The sequence below is a fragment of the Boleophthalmus pectinirostris genome, unplaced genomic scaffold, assembly GCF_026225935.1.
Source record: "Boleophthalmus pectinirostris isolate CB_2022bp ecotype Guang Dong unplaced genomic scaffold, ASM2622593v1 HiC_scaffold_23, whole genome shotgun sequence".
Taxonomy (NCBI): Eukaryota; Metazoa; Chordata; class Actinopteri; order Gobiiformes; family Gobiidae; genus Boleophthalmus; species Boleophthalmus pectinirostris.
Window position 1 is genome coordinate 27745193 of NW_026571207.1, and position 24814 is coordinate 27770006.

Below are 24814 nucleotides of genomic sequence, written 5' to 3' on the forward strand. Positions count from 1 at the left end.
TCAATTTTCCTTCACATACTCTTGTTAGGAGTTTGTGTTTTTATGCTATTTAGTTTGGTCTTGTGTACTTTATCTTTGTGCTGCAAGTGTTCTGCACTGAGACCTCTGATTTCCAATGGAGCAGATGTGCGCTTGTTTGGTGCAAATCTGGTTTGATGATGCGTTCACATCTCTGCAAACTTAGCATTCTTAGCAGGAAGCGCACCAGAGTTGAGATGAAGTCCTTGCTACAACAATTTGCTGAATGTCTCTCACTACCATCTCCCTCATTTCCTTCAGTATAGCTATTCTCATTTTATAGTAAAGTCTACTAGCAAAAAGATCATGAGTACTGTTTAGTCACCTGATGGTTTATGATAAATATAATGAATTATGTCTTTGGCTGAAACATCTGAATATGGACAGTGCATACAGTGACTTTCCAATAGTGTCTATTAGCAAAAAGGTCTTAGGTTATGTTTTGTTGCTTTATTCATACCCGTAGGTAAATTTGTTTGTTGATTTGAGAGGCTGGTTCCACATTTCACATCTCATTTATTCACACTATACACAATAGACACATATAAAAATCACAATTACAATAAAGTGTTACAGTGCTCCAGTGCAGAATGGTTTTGTTCAACAAATAATTATTTCATTCATCACGCTTGGCTAAAAATCACAATAAATATATACACACAGTAAATATATAAAAAAGTACAGGGTAATACAATCTAAGTCTTGGTTATGGTGCAGTCTTCCGCCACCACGTTCCAAATAGGAAGTGAGCATATGGGCACTTCTGACTCCATCGAGTCCAATTCACTTTACATTGAAAAACTGTCTCCCTTCTTTCTGTAAATTCTGCAGTGAGCCTTGTCATTTTGGTCTTAAAATGTTTGTATTAACCCACTCTAAATTCCTATTCTTAACATGGAACTCCGCTCCAAATTCGCTGCTATAACCACTAGCCTCATGAGCTTCATTTGACTGTAGCTGAACGCTGTGAGTGACGTCACACTCACTTAGTACACTTCTTCATACAGTAGATGTGAGAGATGTAAGGAATTTTGTCAAAACATCTGAACATGGACAGTCAAGTCGCCATTTTCCATAGAATCATCATCTATCTTTCTATCTTTCTATCTTGCTCCCCCCATAGTCTTGTAGAAAGCTGTAAATACATGAGCACAACCCATAAAAGCTATACCGGTGACAGCAGACCCACAGCCCTGTCCTCTTCTCCAGTCTTGATGAGCTTTCAAGTGCTTGTCTGTGTATTGTCCCCAGCACTATGCAGACACTTTCAAGTCTCGTGTCCTCTCGTCTCTAACCCTCTCCCCTCTCTCTTCTCTCCTTTCCCTTTCTTTCCCCCTTCCTCCCTTTGTGTGCGCAGCCATCAACCTGCTGGGTCTGACATGGCAGCTGAAGCCATCCGACGGCCCCATGCTCAACAACGGACTGGGAGCGGGCCTGCCTGTCAACAGCGATGTGGCCACGCTGCCCTCCGGAGGCAGAGGTAAGAAGTGACGCCAGCACAGACACGAGACAAGACAATGGATGAGACAGTCTGCTGTACTTGCTGACATGGCCCAGTTTACCGTGCATATGCAAGCAGTGCAGTGCAGCATCTAGTATTTGTGTGATTGAATTGTGGGTGAATGGTGACCTAGAAGGGAGAGATTGGTCAACAGTTTCTTTAAAACAGGGAGTGTGTGCATTTCGCTAGAGGTTCTACAGTATTTGATATTTGCAGAGGACGTGCCTTTTTAATACTTAAAATAAATTGTACCCTTCGGAGTATGCTGTACAACCAATCAAATTGCAATTTTTGAATCATTTGTAGTTAATCTTGTAGTCCTAGTGCACAACATGGGGCTAACCATCATAAATATGAATCACTATAATATCATCGTGTGCACGCTGTCTGTCTCCATGGCAATAGCAAACTAAATGTTTTTCTACAGTTCCAATTAAAATAGTTGCAGTAAATAAGCCTGTTGCGCAGATTGAATATATTCAAGTCCAAATTAATTTCACCAGCAAGCTAAGGGGAGCGAGCGAACAGAGAAGAGGAGAGCATTCAGGGACAAACTAGCGGGATTGGTTAAAAAAAACAAGATGTTTTAAATTCTGCTCCCGCTGTGAAACATACTAACCACTCTGATAGAGGATTTTTCACCCAAACAGACTCAGCCCTACTCAAATATTTTCATAATTCATGACGCAGCAGTAGCAGAACGATCAGTATGCGATGTTTAACCACAGTGCTGGCTGGCGTGGAGTTGCTGTCTTTAGGGTCCCAGTGTGGTTTTCCGTCTCCTCTCTGTCTCTGCACACTCTCTCTGCTTGTGTATTGTGGTATAGGTACGTGTGGGCCGCTGCAGCTCAGTCTATTAATGAGAGCTGTGTTTCTCCGTCTGGGGGAGATGGGCTGTTGTTCTTCTCACTGTTACTTTTATTCCCTTTTTTTTGGCTCACATCGCACACACTTCCTCTTCTGTTTGGGTTCTGCTCTGCTCCAAGGCTGAAAGCGTAGCTGGATGCTGCTCGGTCTTGCTCATTTTAGCTCAAACAAACATACAGTTGCACAATTAATTATGTGACTTGAATTTAAAATGTGGATCCAGATTTTTTAATATTCTTACTTTTAGATCATATTTATTTTAGATATTTTACATTCTTATATTACAAGTGGTTTTCAAAGGTGCACTGTGTAATAATACTGGAGCCTTTTTCATGATGATGTTATTGCCATTTCCTGGAATATTCCACTTACTTACTGTAAGCAAGGTCATCTCTCCACAGATCTGGTTTGTAACTTGGCCTCGTGGGGTCACATACTTGTCCACATGGAGATAGCCAAGTTTAATGCCAAATTCCAGGCAATCTCCACCAGAAAAGTTACACGGTGCAGCTTTAAATGTTCATTATTTTAAACCAAAGTATCACTGTCTTACTCACACAAATGCTGATTTAAAGGTGCACTGTGCAACTTTTCTGGTGGAGAGTTCACTGCTTACTTGTCTCCATGGAGATGGTATGACATTCAACATATCCAGCTAGCATATATTCATTACATGTGTTTCTATTGCTCAATAATATTATAATTCCTTCTGTGAAAGGGGCGACTCTCCACAGATCTGAACTGTAATGAAGCGTATTGCTGTAACCTGCTTGTCTCCCTTGTGGTAGGTTTAATCTATACTGTGGAACATTCTAGACAAAGCAATACAATTTCCGCAGGTGGCAGACCCTCTACTAGAAATATTACACTGTGCATCTTTAAAAACATCTTAACAACTATTGCCAATATTTCTATATTGATCCACTATAAGCATTTGAAGCCAAACTTTAAACACAGTTTGTGGAGGTAATGGGCCCAATCCTCTGCAATTCATTATGTTTGAATTCTATCGCAGACTATTTGCAGTAAACTATGATGATTAACTATTGACTCGGGACAATCAATGCATATAATCACAGTTTATGCAGTTTCTTTTCCCCTGGCGCCAGGTCCGTGGGCAGGAAGGAACAGCAGTATAGACACTGGCAGCGTGGAGGTCGGCAGGAGAGTGACCCAGGAAGTGCCCCCCGGAGTCTTTTGGAGGTCTCTGCTTCACCTGAGCCAACCACAATTCCTCAAGTTCAACATATCGCTGGGCAAAGACGCACTGTTTGGGGTCTACATCCGTAAAGGCCTGCCTCCATCACACGCACAGGTAAACACAATTTGGATTCTTACAATTAAATATAGATAGTTATATAGATATTTCAAGTTAAATTCAATTTTATATGTAGCCTCAACCAGTAATAACTAATACCAGTCTTGCTCCTATACCACCTTTCACTGCAGGATTTCAGATGACAGATCACAACATTTTATAGGCCTAAATATATTACTTTTATTAAAGGGCCATATTACTCTATTTTCTGATCTATGTTGTAATGTTGTTTCATCATCAAAACATGCATCTAGATTTGTATTTTGTTTAATTCATTCATTTATTCAACCCTGGCTGTGTTCTTCTCTCAAACTGAAAACTCTGTTCCACCTTGTGACATAAAGGAAGAGCTCCCCTATGATTTTAAACTCCATACACGCTCACTAGAATTATGTGGATAATTTCAGCCCTGGAATTGCTAATCTCAGAACTAAAGTTAAAATGTAGCTCTTAACTTGAAAACCACTGCTTAATGACATCATAAGTTGGAGCAGAGCATTTTGAGCAATGGAGATGTAGACAGGTGTAGACATAAAGGTTTATTCAAACATGTGTGAATGAAACAAAACACAACTTCAGGTTTTATTTAAACTGCACTTTACCAGATTTTTACTGTCTTAAAAACTTTTAAAACAGATCTAGATCATTTTAAACAGTTTGCAGTGGACCAAACGTATTTCTCACTTATCTTATTCATTCAGATATTTTTGCTATTACAGTAGAGCTAACAACAACTAGCATGCACATAATTCCTGATACCCTGACAATAAAGTGCTTAAGAATTAGAGGCAGATAGTACACAGACTTATTTTGACCTCATGAGCTGCTTATTCAGAATACCTGCACTGGAGCAAGACACATTTTCAAATACATGGGAAAAAATCTGTTATAGAACTTTTAATTTCAGATTTTAATGATTAAATAGTGAGTTCTAATCAGAAAGTCCATATCTGTTTTGCTGCACGTCTAATGGTCAACTAATCATTGTAACTTAATTGTCTGTTTACTTATCCTATTAGTATTGTTCTAAGTCCATTAATAATTTTATCATCTGCATCCCAGTATTTACTCATTTGAGCCACAAAACACGCAAAAACACTGAATATGAAACATGTTAAAATCCATTTACGATTCATTGTGCGGCATATCTGAAAAAAGCTAATTTTATCTTGGATTTTCACTTAATTAACTTTCACAGTAATGTAACTTTTACTGCCTCATATTAATTAGAAACGACTCAATTAACACCAGATTTGATTTATAGAGCAAGATAATTGCATCCCGATAACAGTTTTAGCTCTTACTCAAGTTTAGGTCTGAGACACTTCTAAGTTATATTTTCTGTGCCATTATAAAATCATTCCTTCCCCAATAAAAAAAGCTACAAATGTGAATTAATTTTGAGCTTGTTGATTGGTCTGAACTGCGTGGAATGGGAGGGGCTGAGGTGGGAGGCAGGTGTAGAGTAAGGTAAGATAGTTCAAAAAAGTTTCCAAACTATTATTGTCTTTTAATCAACCAACCACTCTGAATTATGTTAGATAAACTTCAACACAGTCTTGCCGAAATTACAAATTAAGAATAGCTCTTCATATCAAAGAGCAAATAAAGCAAAGACCAAATAAAGGATAATAAATAAATAAATAACAAACGTATGCGTATGAAATAAAATTTAAAAAACATGTAACCATGTAAAACCATACTTAAATTTTTAATCACCATGTTGTCTCTATCCTATTGCCACGCTATACTGTGCTATGACTGAAAATTTTACACAGACATATTCTACAAGCAGCTTTTCCAGATTCAGGAAGTGCGCTGTCAGCATGCTAGTTGGTTTTAGCTTCACTGTGATGGTAAAACATTGCTCTGCCCTCATTAATCTGGGAAGCATGTATGCAAACTCATTGTAGTGAATAATTAGGATGCTAGGAATTAATTAGAAAAGTAAGGAGAAACTTCTACAAAACATTTAAAATAAACTTTATTTATTTATTTAATCACTAACAATCAGGAATAGCACTTTTTACTTAAACTCTAATTCAAAATCTTGTCTTGTTCTCTCGCAGTACGACTATATGGAGCGTCTGGATGGCAAGGAGAAGTGGAGCGTGGTGGAGTCCCCCAGAGAGAGGAGGAGTATCCAGACGGTTGTCCTGAACGAGGCTGTGTTCGTGCAGTACCTGGACGCTGGAGCCTGGCATTTAGCTTTTTACAATGACGGCAGAGAACGAGAAACGGTTTCCTTCAGTACCAATGTCATGGGTAAGGCTACACTTCTTCATACTATTTGCATCATTCACCTTATTATTCAGGGATGCCCATTTTTCTCTCTACATGCTCCTAAACTGTGCTTTTTCGTGCCGGTACTTCCAGTTCATTTCAATGGCAAATTGAAGAAAAATTTAGCATCTTAAATATGATATAAAGTAGGTTGATTTGTGGAACATTTTCAATGTTCATTTGCACCAGTAGGTCACATTGCTCCCATTCTCTGGGGGGGGGCTTTAGAACAGCTTTATAATCCATATAGAATTTCCTGTCAAGAATGAAAGCCCTGTACAAAAATAATAAATATGACAGGTTTTTGTGTTTTTTCTAATTGTTATTTAGTTTTGTGGGACAATGCCTTTTGTTAATTTTAATCATACATAAGATCAGTGGCAGTTTGTGGGAAAAAAGTTGAAAATAAAAGCAAGAAAATACAGGAAGTAGTGCTAAGTTAAATGGAATACAGCTACATCTTGTCTGTTATCACCCCCAAAAATTCCATCCAAAATGCAGGGACAATTTACAAACACAAGGAAGGCAATTTAAACCTTCATTTAACAAAATATTTATCATCATTTTACATCAGTTAAGTGGCAGTTTAGAAAAGAAAAGTACAAAAATACAGGAAGTAACACTGTGTTTACCTCTAACTATGTTATTAACGCAACAAATCCATCGAAAATGCAGGGATAATTTACGCCAAGAAACAGTTTAAACCTTAATTTAACAAAATAGGTTTTACCATGTTGTTTTTATTAGTTTAATCATAACTATTGTGCAATTTAGATTTAGTTTTGTCTCTTGACGTTATGGTTGCTTGGTGATAGTTATGGAATTACCTCTAATTACTGTATGTCCTATCTGCTGCCTGTGTCCAATCAGGAAGTAAAATTATAAACTGAAAACTCGAAAACTTGAAAAAAGAGGGGTTTTTTTTGTATAAAAGTCATATGCACTTTAAAGTATTGATGCATAAAAGATAAAAGTATAGCGAAGGATAAGCTGGAATAAAACATGAAGGCTTAAAAGATGGTGTTACACAAGAGAGAGTTGAAAATGTTATTATGAGCTGATTTTCAAACTTCTTCAGACTGTGTCACGACAAATGTGGTTTCATTTTAAAACAGCATTTAAGACGAGGCCCATCTGGAGATAATCTATGAAATCTGTGCACTTGAACTATAACTAATGTTTAAGACATAGTTAGAAAAATTATCTGGATGACTGTCAATGTATGCCTTGAGCCTCAGAAGCAGGACTTGTATGGCAAAATGTCTTAACAGTATATAGCCAGACTATTACTAAAAAGAATAGCCATAGACCAAGAATGCTAAATAGTGCAAAGTAAAAATATAAGATAAAAGAACATCTGTCTGTCCCACAATGTTTAAAAGGTGCATTATGTAACTTTTTGGTCTGGGTCTGTCACCTACTTGTTTCTATGGATATTAGGGATGGGCATTCGATGAAATTTTCTTAATCGATCGTTGGAAGAATTAACGATCGATTATCGATTAATCATTAACGTTTTTAATCTGCATAAATAAATTCAACTTTACGACATATAAACCGTAACTGCTCTAGAGCCACATCAGCCCGTTTGAGATTATAATGTGTTTAATGCAGCTTTGCGCAACTCTCACAGAAACGAAACTTAAAACCGCATGGCAAATTTGCATAAACTAAGAGAAGAAAAAAAAACTGCTCTTGTGCGCTGATGCGGTCAACTTCTGTCAGATTAAAAGACATGACTCAGGTGAATACAGGTTAGTGTGACCATATTTGCGTTTGTCAAAACCAGGACACCGTACGGGGGTGGGAGGTGGGGACTTATCATCGACATTGCTCTACTCTCACCTGGCAAAGCTTTTTCCCACTGGACACCGAAACATATGTGCTGCTTTGTACACTGTGCACATGGCCTCACACTTGTCCCGACCGGAACGGAAAGCGTGGAATTTCTTGTACAAGTCATCGTTAAATACGCATTTGCACTTCGGCACTTTTCAAACGGACTGAGTCCTAAGCTCCTTCTGAGTGCAAAGAGCTACATGTACGGACCCCGGTTTGGTCACGCTACGCACAGCAACCTACATTCGGTTTGTCGATTAAAATTAACGTAATCGATGAAATTCTTAATGATCAATTATCGATTAATCGACTAATCATGCCCATCCCAAATGGATACATCATTGCTCTGCCTGGATTGTTACACAACATGACATTAAGCTGCTCTACACAATGCGACTTTAAGAGTAGCAATAGAATAGAAATAGGCCCTCAAAAATCAAGATTATAAATATTAGAAGATAGATTTATTAATTGCAAAAACTGTGAGTATAACGTCTAACCTTGCTGCAGTTTAGTACACAACGGAAATGTATGTAAAATTAATATGCTTTCTGACACCTACAGTCTATGCTTCACTTCAGTACTCAACAGAAATATATGTTAAAATAATATGCTTTCTGACACCTACAATTTATGCTGAAGAATATTGATAACACCATTGAACTATGAAGGAAGAGTTTGTTTATTTAAGACGTATGCATTAAAACACACGAAACTGTTGCTCTCTTATATCGTAAAGTGTACACAAATCAATGTACTTTGTCTTGTTTTCAAACTTTTCTCCAATTCACGCTGCCACCCCAAACAGCCCAGCAGCCAGAGCACCAAGCTTGTTAAATTGGCAGCAAGTCCTGAAACAGTGTCCTAAATAATTTGAAGTGTTTTGGAAGCACAAGCGTACAAAACAAGGGCCGATGGATGGAGAGACTCAAGCTGAGAGAAGAATCCTCCACTGTCGATATGTCTAGTCGGCGATGTACGGCAAGAGGCAGGGGACAGAATTAGAGAGGGGTTATTGAGAAAAGAAGAGAGCCAGAGGGGGGACTTAATGGTGGGCCAAGGCTAGAATGGGCTGGAGTGGTTTGAAGGATGGGACAAGGAGCCACAGAGGCAGCCCGAAGAGGGGGTCATGTCAGGGCTAAGAGGAAGACAAGGAGGAAGATTTAGGGACAGTGTTTGAGGAAGAAGAGAGACTGTCCCCATAGAGTTTTTCTCAAATAAGATGGATTGGTGTGAGGAAATGTGCTAGGCCTGTCACAATAACAAATTTTGTAGCACAATATATTGCTATACTTTAGCGATATAATGCGAAAAATGATAATATTGAGACTGCTTCATGCCACTGATACAATAACAATAAAGAAAGATAATCTCAGTATACACCTCATGAAAAAGCCTAAGCTGCAACAAATAGATAGCAGAATGAACCAATAATTAGCCATAGAAGTTAGTTATTCAACCCTCTACTGCTCTGCTCAAATCTTGTATTAGGACCAAAAAAATCTCAAATCTACCCCAAATCTCCCCACTTTTACTGTATATTTTAAGCCCCAACACATATTGTTCCAGCTTTCGTATGTTGAACAGTAAGTCAGTATATTAGTACTCAAAAATCTGTCAAAATGTTTTAGCATGACTTTGGTAAACTATGAAGGCGCACCGCTTGATGGACTGTCATAGTCAGGAGCCTCACAGAGTAAGTCCGACAGAAGCTGACTGCATCAGAACACAAAGAGCAAGATGTTTTTTCAGTGTTTATAGTTTATGTAAATTAGCCATGTGGCTTTAAGTTTTGTTTCTGTAAAACGTAAACAAATGTGTGCAAAGCTGCATTACACACATTGTTACTCAATCAATATTTGAGTCCTCCTCGTAGGAAATTAAAAAAGGGAATGCTGAGCGAGTTACGCCACGATCTGCCAATGGAACATGGATGCCTGGGCTAAAGTAGTGGTCTCAAGCGCAGTCCGTTTTTTTTTGCTTAATGCACCTTATCATCTGATGCGTGTTATAGTCTGAAAAATACGGTAATTATAAAAACTAATCGTATCTTGATAATTGTAAGGTTATCTTGACTATACAGACTCTAAAACACATTTGAAAATACCTTTTATAATAAAGACAGTGGTATTACTAAATCAAAATGACAAAAAAGAATAAGCTATTCCTCATTTTCACCAATGTTACACTCAATTTAAAAATGTTATTGATCAAGAGGACTTGAGTCACCATATTTCAGCCTTTATTTTGGTTGATACTAATCGGAAAATGAATTGCTGACCAGTCAACTAAAATAACTGCTGCTCTAGTCAACACGATTCCCACAAGACGAGATTGGGTTTATGAGAATGAGACAAGGTGAGATTTTGGCATCGTTTGTACAAAATAAATTCTGCAGCTCGATTCTCAATTTTGGCCTCACATGTTTTTTATTTAATACTTTAGTAGCTTTTTGGGCAACAGGCTCACCAGCTCACAACCCTCTTTTGTCCATGCACATGGAAAGAAAATCTCACAAAATGATTTTTCATGTGGCTTCAGAATCAGAAGAAGATACACAAAAAATACAAAGTTGAGACTCAGCAAAACAATCAAAGAGTAACAGTGCACAAGTAATAATGTTAGAAAATTGTGTTACAAATTTTTTTACAGACATTAATTTTTGAATATGTTGATGAAAGCAGTACACGTCTAAAATGTTGAGGCAAATTATAGACTTTAAACTGTGTATGTACCAAACCAGCTTTTTCAGTTCCAGTACAGATTCTGATACTATGGATTTCAGTATCTGCTCATACCCGATATCAGTAGATATCAGTGCAGAGACTGAAAGCAGCATTCATTTCCTTTAAACAAAGAACGACTATATAAACAGAAGTTCAAACATTATGAGACTTTCTGTGCCAGCTACTACCAGTAAATAGTCTTACTACATTATTCATATCCATATGTCCAACCAAGATATCGGCTGAATTGATATTTGGCAGCCAATATCTGATAAAGCGAATGTTTCAGTATTGGCGCCGATATCCAATAACAGTATCAGTATCAGTGCATTCCTGCTTAAAACCAACACATTTTGAAAAGTAGCATCTGTTACAGTTGCATTTTCTGTATTTCATTGTGGTTAAATTGGTTAAATAAGGGTACCTGTATCACTGTTACATTTTAATTTGAAGTACAACATCTCTAAAATGTTAATACAATTTTAATCAGATCCAAAATTCAATTGGGGAAGCATTTTGCCAGTGATAATAGGCTTGTTTCAATTAAAACAAAAAGGTATAAAAGGACAAGCTGTATAATTTCGGAAATTGCAATTGTTTTTGTTACAGTGTCCCAATAGTTTTAACTTTTCACAAATAAAGCACAATTCAGCGAGTGGTCGTCAAGGAAACCAGCTAAAACATACCCGGCAGCCTCTTCCGAAGTCTCAGTTTTATCGATTTGAAAAGTTGTGGAGTGGACGTTTTGTGACATTTCTAAAAATTGTGCATCTTAAAATATATTGTGGTCGTAACCTTGAGAGTAGAACAAGAGACAGAGATATTTCCTATAGCATAAAACTGCTCTCGTAAGCTGAACGAGGAGGCACTTTAAGATGTGAAGTCTGCAAAGCACTGCCAGGCATAATGATGATAGTGACCTTAGTGAGAGACGATACAAAGCAGAAATGATTGACCCTGACAATGAGGGCGAAAGATCAACAAAGGGAAAGTTGAGTCGAGGTAAACGCAGGGATTTCTTAAGCGGCTTGCAATGCCTGATGGGTAATTCATAGTTTATCGAAAAGTCATTGAGACATAATGGCGTCTGCTCACACTGTATTCAATTCAATGTATGGAATCTCAAATCAAGGGCGTTTGGCGTTTTGAAGTGCCAGACTGGGAGCGCCCGATTTGTTGCATCTTTAAGAATGAATGGCACCAATGGATTTAATCGAATGCTTTGATGCCTGCCTTCAAAACGGAAAAAAAAAAAAAAAACTCTCTCTCTCTCACCCTCCTCCATCTTTTTTTTTTCACTTTGTCTTCTTCATCTTCACAGATTCGGTGCAAGAGTGCCCGCGCAATTGCCATGGAAACGGAGAGTGCAATTCTGGAGTGTGCCACTGTTTTCCCGGATTCCACGGAATGGACTGCTCCAAAGGTACGAGGTCATCTTTGTCCTGAAGCATCACATGACATTACAGCAGAGGAAATTCTTCTTTTGTGAATATTTTTGGAGAGTGTAGAAAAGATGGTAAGAATAAAACCCTGGAAATTATAAATATTTCACCAGAAAAGAGCAAATATCCTTTTTACATTTAGAGTTTCAAATACAAGTTGGTTTCAAAGTTTCAAGAGTTTGATGTCAAAATATGAGATAGAGGCCCCTAAAACTGGGCAATTCAGCTCTTCTGGAAAAAATTGCAAGAAGAAAATTCTAAAAATGCTGAACCTCATCACTTTTGTTAGGGATTGTGTCCACAATCCTGTCATCCTAATCTTGGTCCTTTCAACTGATACCAATGATGGCATTTGTGATTGAAAAGTCCACCACTCTTTGACACTTATTGTGAAAAGATGACTATGCCAAAGTTCATTATTGTTGGAAGGTATTGAAGGCATTGGTCATTCATTTTTGGCTCAATGTGTTTAGCCTTATGAAGACAGATAATAATAACCACGAATTATCACAAAACAACATCACGGTGTAACAACAAATTCCACCTCTGAGTTCTGACCTGTCTTCCATCTAAATTTTAAACGACAAAATATTATCAAACCAACCACAGATTTGGAGCAGAAGAAACAAATTTCCCACCAATCCCAAACCAGGAAAAACAGAGAAGACATTGGGTGTAAAACAAATGATTATGCTAATTCAGCCATTTCCGGGGCCGATGCAATGATCCCAGAGATCGCCTTTAATAATAATTAACACTGTACATTTAATAGAAAATGTTATGTTTTTTTTCCTTAGAAACACAAAAATGGACATAGACAGCAGAGGTTTTTTTCCTAAAATATTCAATTTTGACATCTTAATTTCAAAAGGCTGCAACTTTAAAGTGATAAGACACAGAGATTTTCTGTAAAGAGAAATATTAAGGATGACCCAAAGTTTATGTAGGGCTTAAATTTACCCATCTCATTAATATAAATATAAATATACCCATATAAAATAATCTAAAAAAAAACTTACTTAAAGGGATAATATTCATATAAAATAGGAAATATAACCAAATATAGTATGTAAAACAAAATTTTCTTTCTTGCTTGTTGTGTGGACAATCTTTGGCGGGCATCTGGGCTAATCACTTCACACTCACATATATAATTTTCCTTAGCAATCGACAAAATCAACAGTGCCATTTTCAGTTCATGTCTAAATATTATTACGTTCCTCCCATCACAATATTTAATTCACTTTTCGTGATATTTTCAATTTTGTATTATATAGAGCATATAGCCCATACGTGTCTCCTGTCAGATTTAAAGGCTGCCTCTGTCTGCCTCATGTAATTACACTACAGCGGTCCCATTTTGGCTGGGAGCGGCTGGCTGTAGTGGGGATTAGGCAGACTAAGATGGCGTCTGGCCCTAGGTGGAGAAGCCCAGATGAGATGACTGATGATGAATGACGGCCTCCCTCTCTCTCTCTCTTTCTCTCTCTCTTTCTCCCTTCTCTTTCCACACACACACTTGAGAGAGCGCTTGATGAATAGTTAAGTTATCTGTAATTACTCTTTATGTCTTGGGCACACTCTTGGACCTTAACCACTCAATTCAAGCAAGGTGAAGGCGTGGCAGAGTTTTTAATTTTAAACATATATCAATTTGAATACAATTTATAACAATGTCATACAATATGCCAGGGTATATGTGCAGGGTACGCCATAAGTGAAAAAATGATTAAAAAAAAAAGAAAGAAACAGAACATAATTATATAATAATATGGTGCCCATGTTAACAATAACATTTGTGAACATTTTGGCAGAATTGGACGTCAATGTATAGAGAGTGAGGTGTGGGAGGGTCTTATTTTCTGATTAAACCTTGTTCTTGTTTTGTATAATATTAAAATAAAAATAAAAAAGTATAATAACAAAAAATAAATAAATAAATTATAGAAAAACAGTACAACTATTTTAAAAAAACAACAACAACAAACACAATTTGTTAGAGATTTCTGCTTATCCGATGAGGGCTGTGGCAGAAGTTACCCAAGTGTGGCCTTTATGAATCTCTGAAAATCTTATTGAGTTTAATGATTTAATTTCTTTCTTTTATTCCTAATTGTGGTTGTGTCTTCCCCTCCAGCGGCATGTCCAGTCCTGTGCAGTGGGAACGGTCAGTACGACAAAGGCTCATGTGTTTGCTACAGCGGCTGGAAGGGCCCTGAGTGTGACGTCCCCATCACTCAGTGCATAGACCCCCTCTGCAGTGGTCACGGGACATGTACTGACGGCAACTGTGTCTGCTCCATTGGATACAAGGGGACCAACTGTGCAGAGGGTAAGAGAGGTGGGGTTAGATAGACTATAGAATATTATGCATTTCATTTTTAGCTACTTCTACCAAAATCATAGTATAGTTTGGTTTGGTTACAGTTTTTCGGTTGGACACACAAGCAAGAAAATATTTTGTGTGCCCAAGCAACATGGATTTGATTTGGATAAGTGTATTTAGGGAGGAGTACGGTATATTAATTCATTTTTCCATATGAATGTTATATGAATGAATTTTTCATACTACTGCCAAAACTGACCAATTTTCAAGGTAGATCTAGACTCTCCAACAGTGAAGATCTTGTTAGAGTTGTAAAAAAAACAGATTCTCAGATACTAATCAATACTAAATGGGCTGAAAAGTGTAGATACTAAAAAATATTTTTGAAAATCTGCAAAATTGTGAAATCAAGGATTGAGAAGATCTTCCCCTGTTTGACAGAGCATCGGTCACTGCTCTAAATTGAATCAGATTTTTTTTTATTGTTCATTGTGTGCACAAATAGATAGATTGTATTTTTTGGCCATATCTAAGCAGAACTAGCCCTAAACAGAACTAGTATAAGCCCATATTATAAGACACTGTAAATAAATGCTGTCGTGATCTGTTTTTTAGTATCCCTGATGTATTGAAATAAGAAGGTTCAAGCTTTTTTCTAAGGCAGGACCAACAAAACAGGATCAAAACATATTTAGAGCTAATGTATGCTTAAATGCAGTATTTCTATCAGTCAAGGCACTATAAAGTGTTTATCACAGTCTTGTAATGCTTCTAGTTTGTCATGTTGCTTTCATGTCAATACTGTTATTTTAAGATGCACTAATTTTGCACATCCATCAAATACATGGACAGCTCTTTGCTTGAGTGACTGTCAGCTACGTCTATAGAGCTCTCTTATTGAACCCATCGCAGATTTTATTAAGCTTCGAAATCGCTCATATTGATCTTAGTGAAGAAGGATCAGCACCATTTTGGTCGGTCAACATTAAGAGGAGCAAATTAGAAAGGCAAAGTGCAGGGCCGGGAGGTGAGGAAGAGGGTTGAATCATGGTGTGATGGTGAAAAAAAAAAACAATTTAAGGGAACAAAGGATCACACAGAAAGCAGAAGACACAAGAACCGTGCTACAAGGTCAGCACTTTTCACATTTCACACATTTTTTCTCCTCTTACTGGAACTGGTCTCAAATCTTATATTCATCATCTCAAAGTCCCTCAAACAATCTACCTGGAGTGCTCATGACATGAAAATCGATAAGTGTGATCTGCCATTTCTGCCAGGCAAACAGAAAATCCAGGGCGTCTGAGGTTAGGTGTGAATGTATGTGTGTGTGCGGGGGGAGGAGTGTGCAGTGGGGTCAATCATGCTCAGTGAAGGGGAGGAGATGGGGGCTCGTCACACAAAAAGGACAAGAAAGAGAGAGGAAGAGAGAGATGATGAGAGAGAGATGGAGAGAGAATGAGAGATGGAGAGAGAGACAGATGAGAGAGGGAGAAGGGAGAAAGAGACAGAGAGAGATGCAGACAGGGCAATGAAGAGAGAAAGAGGGAAAGAGAGATGGAGAAAGAGGGGGAAGAGATGAAGAGAGAGAGAAGGAGAGAGAGGCAGAGAGGGCAATGAGAGAGGGAGAGAGAGGGCGGAGTGATATGGATGAAGAGAGAGAGAGAGAGATGAAGGGAGAGAGGGGGAGATAGATGAGAGAGGGAGAGAGACAGAGGAGGCAGAGAGGGGAATGAAGAGAGAAAGAGGGAAAGAGAGATGGAGAGAGGGGAGAGATGAAGAGTGAGAGAGAGAGAGACAGAGAGAGGCAGAGAGGGCAATGAAGGGGGGAGAGATGGAGAGAGAGGGGGGAGAGAGACAGAGATGAAGAAAGAGAGATGAAGGGAGAGAGGGGGAGAGAGATGAGAGACAGAGAGGGCAATGAAGAGAGAAAGGGAAAGTGATGGAGAGAGAGGAGGGAGCGATGAAGAGAGAGAGAGACAGAGAGAGGCAGAGAGGGCAATGAAGAGAGGGAAAGAGAGAGATGGAGAGAGAGGGGGGACAGAGAGAGAGATGAAGAGAGAGAGAGGAACGAGAGACAAGACAGAAAGATGGAGAGAAAAAGGGAGGTAGAGAGAAAGAGAGAGATGAAGAGAGGGAGCGAGAGAAAGACACAGAGCGAGAGAGACGACGGGAGAGAGGGAGGGAGGGCGGATGCGTGGTGGGTGCAGTGCCGCGAGGAGGTAATTTGTCAAATTGGTTTTCACTCACCACTCGGACTCGGAACTGCCTGTCAACCTGGCAGAGTGACAGTGTCCGACTCTTCTGTGCATTACAATAAACGCCGCATCTCACTGACAGCAAATAACACAGCATCTTGCCTCATTCAGATAGCAGCGACCGTGGCGACAGTGGCGTTCATTACTGCGGGGAGTAATTTAGTGAATATGCCAGTGTGATTTTGTGTCGTTTCATTAGCACTTGTGTGTGAAGCCATTAATAGTACAATGCCGGGCTAATAAATTGTGATGTCATGCAGATTGGACGGGGAAGCAGCAGAAGTCGCCAGCCAAAAGTGATTATTGTAAATGGGGCAAAATCCAGCATAAAGTGTCAGGCCAAATTATGTAAACAGAAGCTGTAGTTATTATAGCCTGCAGTATCATATGCAAGTCTACGCAAACATAATGGATACAATTTGGGTGCACAGTGGCAGAGTGGTTAGCTTATTACTAAACTATATAGTACTCAGTGCTTATATTGTGAAATGGTGAATTGGTGAATGAAATAAGAGGGCCATAATTGTCAAACACAACCAACCAACCAACCAAGTGGCTCAGTGTAAAGCCAACAACAATAAGCAAAGATGTAAGATCATTACTTAAAGGTAGTATATTACACAGAATTGACTCTTATGAGCTTTGAGCCATGTTATAATGTTATTACTGCCTAAAAAACATGCCTGGAGTTATGTTTTCTTTCATTCACACACATTTGAGTTACCCTTTATTATTAGTCTGTCTAGATGTAGCTCAAAATGCTCTGTCCCACCTTGTGATGTCATGAATCAACAGTTAAGTTAACAGTTACGTTTTACCTCTTGTTTAGTAGAGATTAACGATGCCTCAGCAGAAATTATCCAAATGTTTATAGTGAAAGTGTATGGAGTTTAAAAACACCTGTATTACCACATGGCATCACAAAGTGGAACAGAGTGTTTTCTGATTTAGAGAAGAAATCAGTTTAAATATGCAGGATTTGTGTGTTAAACATGTTAGAATCAAACCAAACACAATCCAGTTACGTTTGTGGTGAAGAAACAACATTATATATTGGTGTGATATCATCCCTTTAATTTAATTATGCTGAGACTGAGTGCTAGTGCCTTATTAATACATTTTGGGTTATCTCTTGTTTTTAGCTCAGGAAGTCCTGCCCTCTTAGTTTAATTGGAGAAAGTCGGAGCAAGCAACTTCTTTGTATTTTGTATTTCTTGAATATACTGAGGTACTGACAGCCTGTTTAGTGTACACTGTATAAGACCCAACTACAAAGAAAGTCCATATTGTAGTCAATAGTCTATGCATTTAAATTACATTTCAAAGTCAAGCCACGACTTCAAAAATAGCTGAAGGTAAACACACTGTCACTCACACATCCCTTATTTACAATACTCCAAACCACATGATTTTATTTAAGCCTTATACAATATACCGAGAAGACATCAACCACCCACTGTTCCTGATGAGGGGCCCCAATGGCATTGGAGGATGGATCAAACGAGGACAAACTCCCCTGCGGGGACAATAAAGTGTTCCCGAACCTGTAAAGGACCTGTATTACACAAAACTGACTCTTGTAAGCGGTAACTCTTGTTATAATGTTGTTACTTCATCGAAAACATACATGGTGTTGTGTTTTGTTTCATTCACATATGTTTGAGTAATAGTGCATTATTAGGCTATTTACATCTCCAAACTCAGAATGCTCTGTCCCACCTTATCCAAATGATTCTAGTGAAGGTGGATAGAGTTTAAAAACACAGCACTTCCTGTATTGTGTTTGAGTGTTTTTTGTTTGAGAAAAGATCTGAATTATGAAACAAAACACAACTCCAGGTATGTTTGTGATGGGGAAACAACATTATAACATAGATCAGGAAAGAGCATAATATGAGCCCTTTAACCTTATGTGTGGCTGCATTGTCTTTGATCAGAAGAGGCAATACATTTTCAGAACACAGGGCCTAGCATATGGCTAAATTATAATTGTCTTTACTTTATGCAATCTTTTTACCATTGCTCTGGCTAACTGTGGTCCTAATGCCATGTTATCTCCTCTCTTCTCTCTTTTGTATGTCCCATATTGGTTGGCCTAAGCAGTGGATTGCCTGGACCCCACTTGCTCCAACAATGGCATCTGCGTGAATGGGGAGTGCCACTGTAAGCCTGGCTGGGGAGGTCTGCACTGTGAGCTGCCCAGAGCCCAGTGCCCAGACCAGTGCCACGGACATGGGGCCTTCATCCCCGATACTGGCCTGTGTAGCTGCGATCCCAACTGGATGGGCCCAGACTGCTCCATGGGTAAGTTCAAAATCTGTTACATCTGAAAAAAACGCAAGGCCGTTATAAGAACATATTTTCCATTCCCCAAGGACATATGGCTAATTATTTTATCATTTTATTTTCCTCTATTCGAGTGTTCAAACAGCTTAGTTGGAGTCATAAAAGCCCAAGTTGTTCAGAAATAGAAATAGAGAAAATGTCAGGATAAAATATGGTTGGGTTTATTATGTGGGCGATATAAAATGCTATCTCTTCATAGAGCAGCAGTGAATCTCATTATCACAGCCTCTCTAGATAACTTTAAACTATGTGTAAAATAAGACAATGACGTTTATATGTAACATTGCGGGGTGCTGCAGAAAAGAACAGAAAAGGAAAGAGTTACACAGTTACAGCTTATGGTTTTCTAATTGAATGTAATTAGAAATGTAGAAACACTGTAGGAGACCATTTTGAAATGCGATAAGACAATCTGTACCCACAATCAATTATAAAAGGCTAAATTCCATCTATAACCTGATCACATTGTCATTGTGTCCTTGAGCAAGACACTTCACCCATTTTTCATAAAGGTGCACAATGTAACTTTTTCCATTTTTGTACAGCACCTACTTGTCTCTATGGAGATCTTCTCTTTGCCTGAAAATGTTCTAGGGGTTTAAAAGAAATGACAGGTGTTTAGGCTCATCTCTTCACAGATCTGACCTGTAACTTAGCCCGCTAGTGTTACCTCTCTGGAGAGACGTAGATAGATTGACAAGTTAAATGCCATACTGTGGAATATCCCAGGCAAAGAAATAAACCTCCTCCAGAAAAGTTACATATTTCATCTTTCAAGGGCCTGTATTACAGTATTTTCTGATGTTATAATGTTGTTTCCTCATCATAAACTAGGTTTTTGAGAAAGTAACTACATTCTAACATGGCTTGAAGCTCACAAAAGTCAGTTTTGCATAATATAGACCCTTTAAGTATGAATGTGGACAGGCTGTTGGTGCAGACACTATGGCATATTTGATGAGAAAACTAAAAAGTCACTTGGAATTTCAGGTTACTTTACATAAAACAATAACCTCAAGTTTACATACCCTCCAGTCTACAACATCATATTTCTGTACTGGAATAAATGTCTCTTATTGCACAGCTCCACACAGTTACTTTTAGAAATAAACTGTAAATCCTCAACTTTAAATGGCAGGAGGCACAGCGCTGAACTTACCTCAACTCCTCTCTATAGAAATTGAGAGGCAAAGCTTTAAGTTTAATAAAGAAGGTATTGTTCTCAGACACAGGATTTCACAGTGAGAGTCTGTATCAAAACATCTGTATGTACCAGGATCCCAGCTCACCGGGAGTCCACACAGCTCCTGCTTTTCTGTCACATCTCACTACATGCACTGTCTGCTCAAGTGGAGTAATAGAGACACAGATAAGACAAGCAGGCGTATGCAATTGGAGTTGATTGTAATTGAACATAGGAAAGAGATTTTAGTTGTCATTGGGATGATAGGCAATAGACAAACCTGGGTATCGTTTAAACCTTTGTAGTAAATCACACAAGTATAATGTTATTAAAGGGTCCAGATTATGCTATTTTCTGATCTATGTTATAATGTTGTTTCAAAAACATACCTGGCGTGTTTTTTTTTTTTTTTTATTCACACGTTTATCACACAAACCCTTCATATTTAGGAATTCTTCTCAAACAGAAAACATTCAGTTCCATCTTATGATGTGGTAATACAGGAAGCGCTTCACTGTGTTTTTAAGCCCCATAAACCTTCACTACAATCATTTGGATAATTTCAGATCACACGGTGGAACATTTTGAGCTTTGGAGAAGCAAATAGAGAATTACTCAAACATGTGAATGAAACAAAACACAACTCCAGCTATATTTGTGAGGAGGTCACAACATTCTAACATGGCTTAAAGGTCACAGGAATCAGTATAATCGAATGTAGGACTTTTAAAAGAGATACAAGTATGTCAATGTTTGATACAGGTACAAAAGGTACAAAATCTTATGATCACTAGTCCATTATTAGTGATCAGAACCTATATCAGAACCAGCTAACGTTCTTATTCCTTCTATTCCTATTTTAAGTCATCCCTCAAGCTTATGACTGAATGGACCCAAATGATAATGAACACTACTTTACTACACATTTCAGAAATTCTACGACTACAACCTCAATTACATCACACTGTATTTTGATACAGACCTAAAATTAATGTTCCAAGTCATATTAAGGTACAGCAGCTCTGGCATAGCTTGTTTTAAATGCTTTCACCTGAACGACTCACTGTGGTCTCTGCTTATAATATTTTAAATATGTGGTCCTTGGTTATAAAAAGATTGGATACCCCTGGTCTTTAGGAACTCCTTGCGCACAAAACACAACCTGCCCTGATGAAGACCTAGTGCTGATACTTTATTGATGTCCTAATAAAATTCACAATTTCCAAGTGAGACGGTAAGAGGTGTGCAGGATTTTTCTCTGTTGATGTTCTTGGGCTTCTCCCTCTCCTCCAACGCACTCATTTGGAATTGATGTGCAAAGTTCTCATTCACACACAACACATAACAATTCTGTGTGGGAGTAAAATTAGAACTAAACTTGGACAAACCCAGGACTAAACCAGAACTAACAGAACCAAAGCAAGGTTACGTCTGGACTAAAATGGGCTCTAACCAGGACCAAACCAGGCCAACATCACACTTAGACCTGTCACAATAGCCAATTTTGAAGTATGATGTAGCTATAGAGATACGAAATAATCCGAGTAAAACATTTTTAAATGGACAGTATCATTAAAAGGCCTGAGCTGTAACAAATAAATAGCAGAATGAACCAATAATTAGCCAAACAAGTCATTTATTCTTAGCCTGATTCATCAGCCGGTTTCACTTCGTAGAAACCGTCTGACTTCGCAGTGTTAGGATTCGTTTGCTCTATGATAGGCAGGTACTTTTTTCATTTAATCAATCTCTGCTATTTGGTTGTGAGGTATATAATGCGCCGCTAGCGGGGGCTAGCCTAATTCACTGAACATTCTCTTTGTTCCGGCTCTAAATCCTCAATTTTGGGAATCGTTGCCAACATATATGGCTCTTCGCTGACTGGCTGGTGCCCAAACTTGCACTTCTGGGGTTCTTGCAAACCGTCTAGTGTATTCCGATTCCTGACCTAAATGAAATTAAGGGGTGGTTAATTTATTCTACCATTCACAGCCGAATCTTAGTGTATTAAAACAAAAATAACAAAGTCTTCCCAATTTTGCAAAGAAAAAGTACCCACAATAAATATTGAACCCCAAAATCCAGCTTTCATATATTGAACAATAAGCTGATATATACTAATTATTGTGACAGAAGCTCAGTTGGTAAAGTGAACCACCAACCTTCAGATCAGGTGGGCGGTTTGAATCCAACTCTCGACATAAACATCATTGGTAGAGCAGTCAGATACATTGATCCACAGATTGGTGGTGTAATCTCAGCTCCCACACATGAATGCTGTCCTGTGTCCTTGGGCAAGACACTTAATCCACCTCGCAGCCCAGTGTCTGCATATACCGGTGTATGAATGAAATGTGTTAGAATGGGTGAATGGTTCCTTGATGTAAAGCGGGAATGCCTTTAAGATGAAAAAGTGCTATATAAAAATGTGACCATTTACCAGGCCTAATCACATCTTTACTTTACTTGTCAACTCAACCCACCAACTAACAGCTGCCAAGGTGAAAATATAGAAGCAATTATTTACTTTACCCATCTGTGATCACCCTGTAACACCTGATAGATGCCCGCCATGTCTCCAAAAATATCCTCCGTCATTGTCCACCAACTTCCTGAAGCCACAAGTCCTGTACAATTTGCCAAGAGTCCCTCATCCATGCAATTCAATCAGCGCTGAAAACTCTGTCACCAAAACTTTATAACAGATGCACGCCACTTCCTTAATCAAAGTGACACGCTCATCAGGCCACTGTAAAAAAAAATGTCCCCAATTTCGCTCTCTCTATCAATAACGTTGCCGTGTCAACTCGCAATATCCACACTGTCTGAGTTATTTTAGACGCCGACCACTTCTTCAAACAGCGCATCCGTCAAGAGAACATAATGACTTTCTTCACCTAAAACTCAGCTCATCTTCGCTCATCCTTACGGTCTCACAAACTTTGATCCATGTCTTTGCCAACGTTTTCACTGTACATCATCTTGAAAGAGGGGTCTTTAAGGAACACTATATGCTCAATTTGCTTTTTCCATCAACAATAGCATAGTTTTATGATATTTGATAGAAAAAAATGACTTTGTACATGAGTTAAAATTACTTGTATTAAAGGTGCAGTATGTAACTTTTCGGGTGGGGGGGGAAATGATCACATCCTTGTAGTCGTGCTGCTTTGCCTGGAATGCTTCACAAACTTATGTATCTTGTATTTTCTTGTCAATTACAGGAGGTTTTACTTCTTGAAAAAAAAGTTACATTCTTTCTGTGATTGGGCTCGCCTCTACACAGATTTTAACTGAAATTTTCCACCTGCTTACCATGGAGATTGATGCATTTATATGCTGTGTAACATTTAAGGCAAAGTACTAACATATTGATGGTGACAAGCAGGTATAGTCAACCCGCATAGTGCATCTTTAACATAATCAAACATCTTTAAGTAATTCTGAACTGTTTTTACTACTGCTTTTGTACTAATAATAACTTGGCCTTAAATAAGAAGCAAATGTTCCAATGAACTCATTTTAAATGTACAAAATGAAAATCAGAAGTTGAATGGTAAAATGAACCATCACTGTTTTATTTATTTTTTATTTTAGTTATTATTATTAGTAGTAGTAGTAGTAGTAGTATCATTATTTAATATTATTATTATATTTTTATATTTATTTATTTATTTATTTATTAATTTTTTCAATACATTTATTGATTGTGCAGTGTTAAGTTTGCCATTGAGTTTATCTGCATATTGGTCTGTGCTATTTCTCTGAGTAACAAGATATAGACAAGGCTATTACTGTTGCGTTGGATCAATAGGAGTTACTTGAATAAATGAGAAATCATAGAATATTCATCTCTTTTAAACTCATCTTTGGTCTCCATTGTTACACCCTAGAGCTACTTATTTTGGTGCATTCAGTCCCCTCCCTGTATCGAACCTGTTCTCTCACTGCCCAATGAAATACAGTTAAATCTCATATAAATTTCATCTTTGCCACAGTTTTTAATGTGTGACTAATGATGTGTTACAGTGTTGGTGTGATTAATATTGACTTTTATAGGCATCATTAATGTTCTGCGTATATTCCTCCTCCTATTGTGTTTTGCCTTTGGGTTATCTATGTACAATTGCCCCAGTAAATTTATAAGCTGCCCTCCAAAACCCATTAGCAAGCGGCTACTGCAAAATGGTTGTGTTTGCATATTTTTTTATTGCTGCAAATGAAAGAAAGTAAGAAATTAAAAGTGCACGGTGGAGTTTTAAGGTACATCTTGTAATCATTTATAGTAGCCCTTCAGGGACAGTATTGGCTATAAACAACCCTAAATGCAGATCTCTTTTGAAGTACTAAATTCACTCGTGATGGAAATTATTTTGATTTAAGAAGCAATGAGGCAGGTGTTTATCGAAACTGTTCCACAGTGCCTGTTTAAAGGTCCTACATTACACAAAACTGACTCTTGTGAGCTTTAAGCCGTCTTAGATTGTTGTTACTTCATCAAAAACATACCCAGAGTTGTGTTTTATTACATTCACACATGTTTGAATAACCCTTTATTATTATTCTGTCTGCATCTTGGGTATGTTTGCAATGAGGTAACATTATAACATACTTAACTTTAAATAAATGTATGAAGCTGTTGTAGGCCATAGGATGAGAAAGACATCAATTTTTCCTTACTCTGCCTTGTGACATTAAGATGAGACA

The 24814-nt window shown here is 38.1% G+C and overlaps 1 protein-coding gene across 3 annotated transcripts in view; it reads left to right on the forward strand.

The window, feature by feature from the left end:
• tenm2a (teneurin transmembrane protein 2a) overlaps positions 1–24814 on the forward strand; it is a 341452-nt gene that overhangs the window by 271590 nt on the left and 45048 nt on the right. For all 3 annotated transcript variants that reach the window (XM_055159448.1, XM_055159447.1, XM_055159449.1), the window contains exons 6-11: positions 1376–1498; positions 3496–3701; positions 5774–5969; positions 11874–11975; positions 14132–14326; positions 18682–18882. In XM_055159448.1, the coding sequence (XP_055015423.1) occupies positions 1376–1498; positions 3496–3701; positions 5774–5969; positions 11874–11975; positions 14132–14326; positions 18682–18882 (1023 nt within the window). The remainder of the gene's footprint in view (positions 1–1375; positions 1499–3495; positions 3702–5773; positions 5970–11873; positions 11976–14131; positions 14327–18681; positions 18883–24814) is intronic.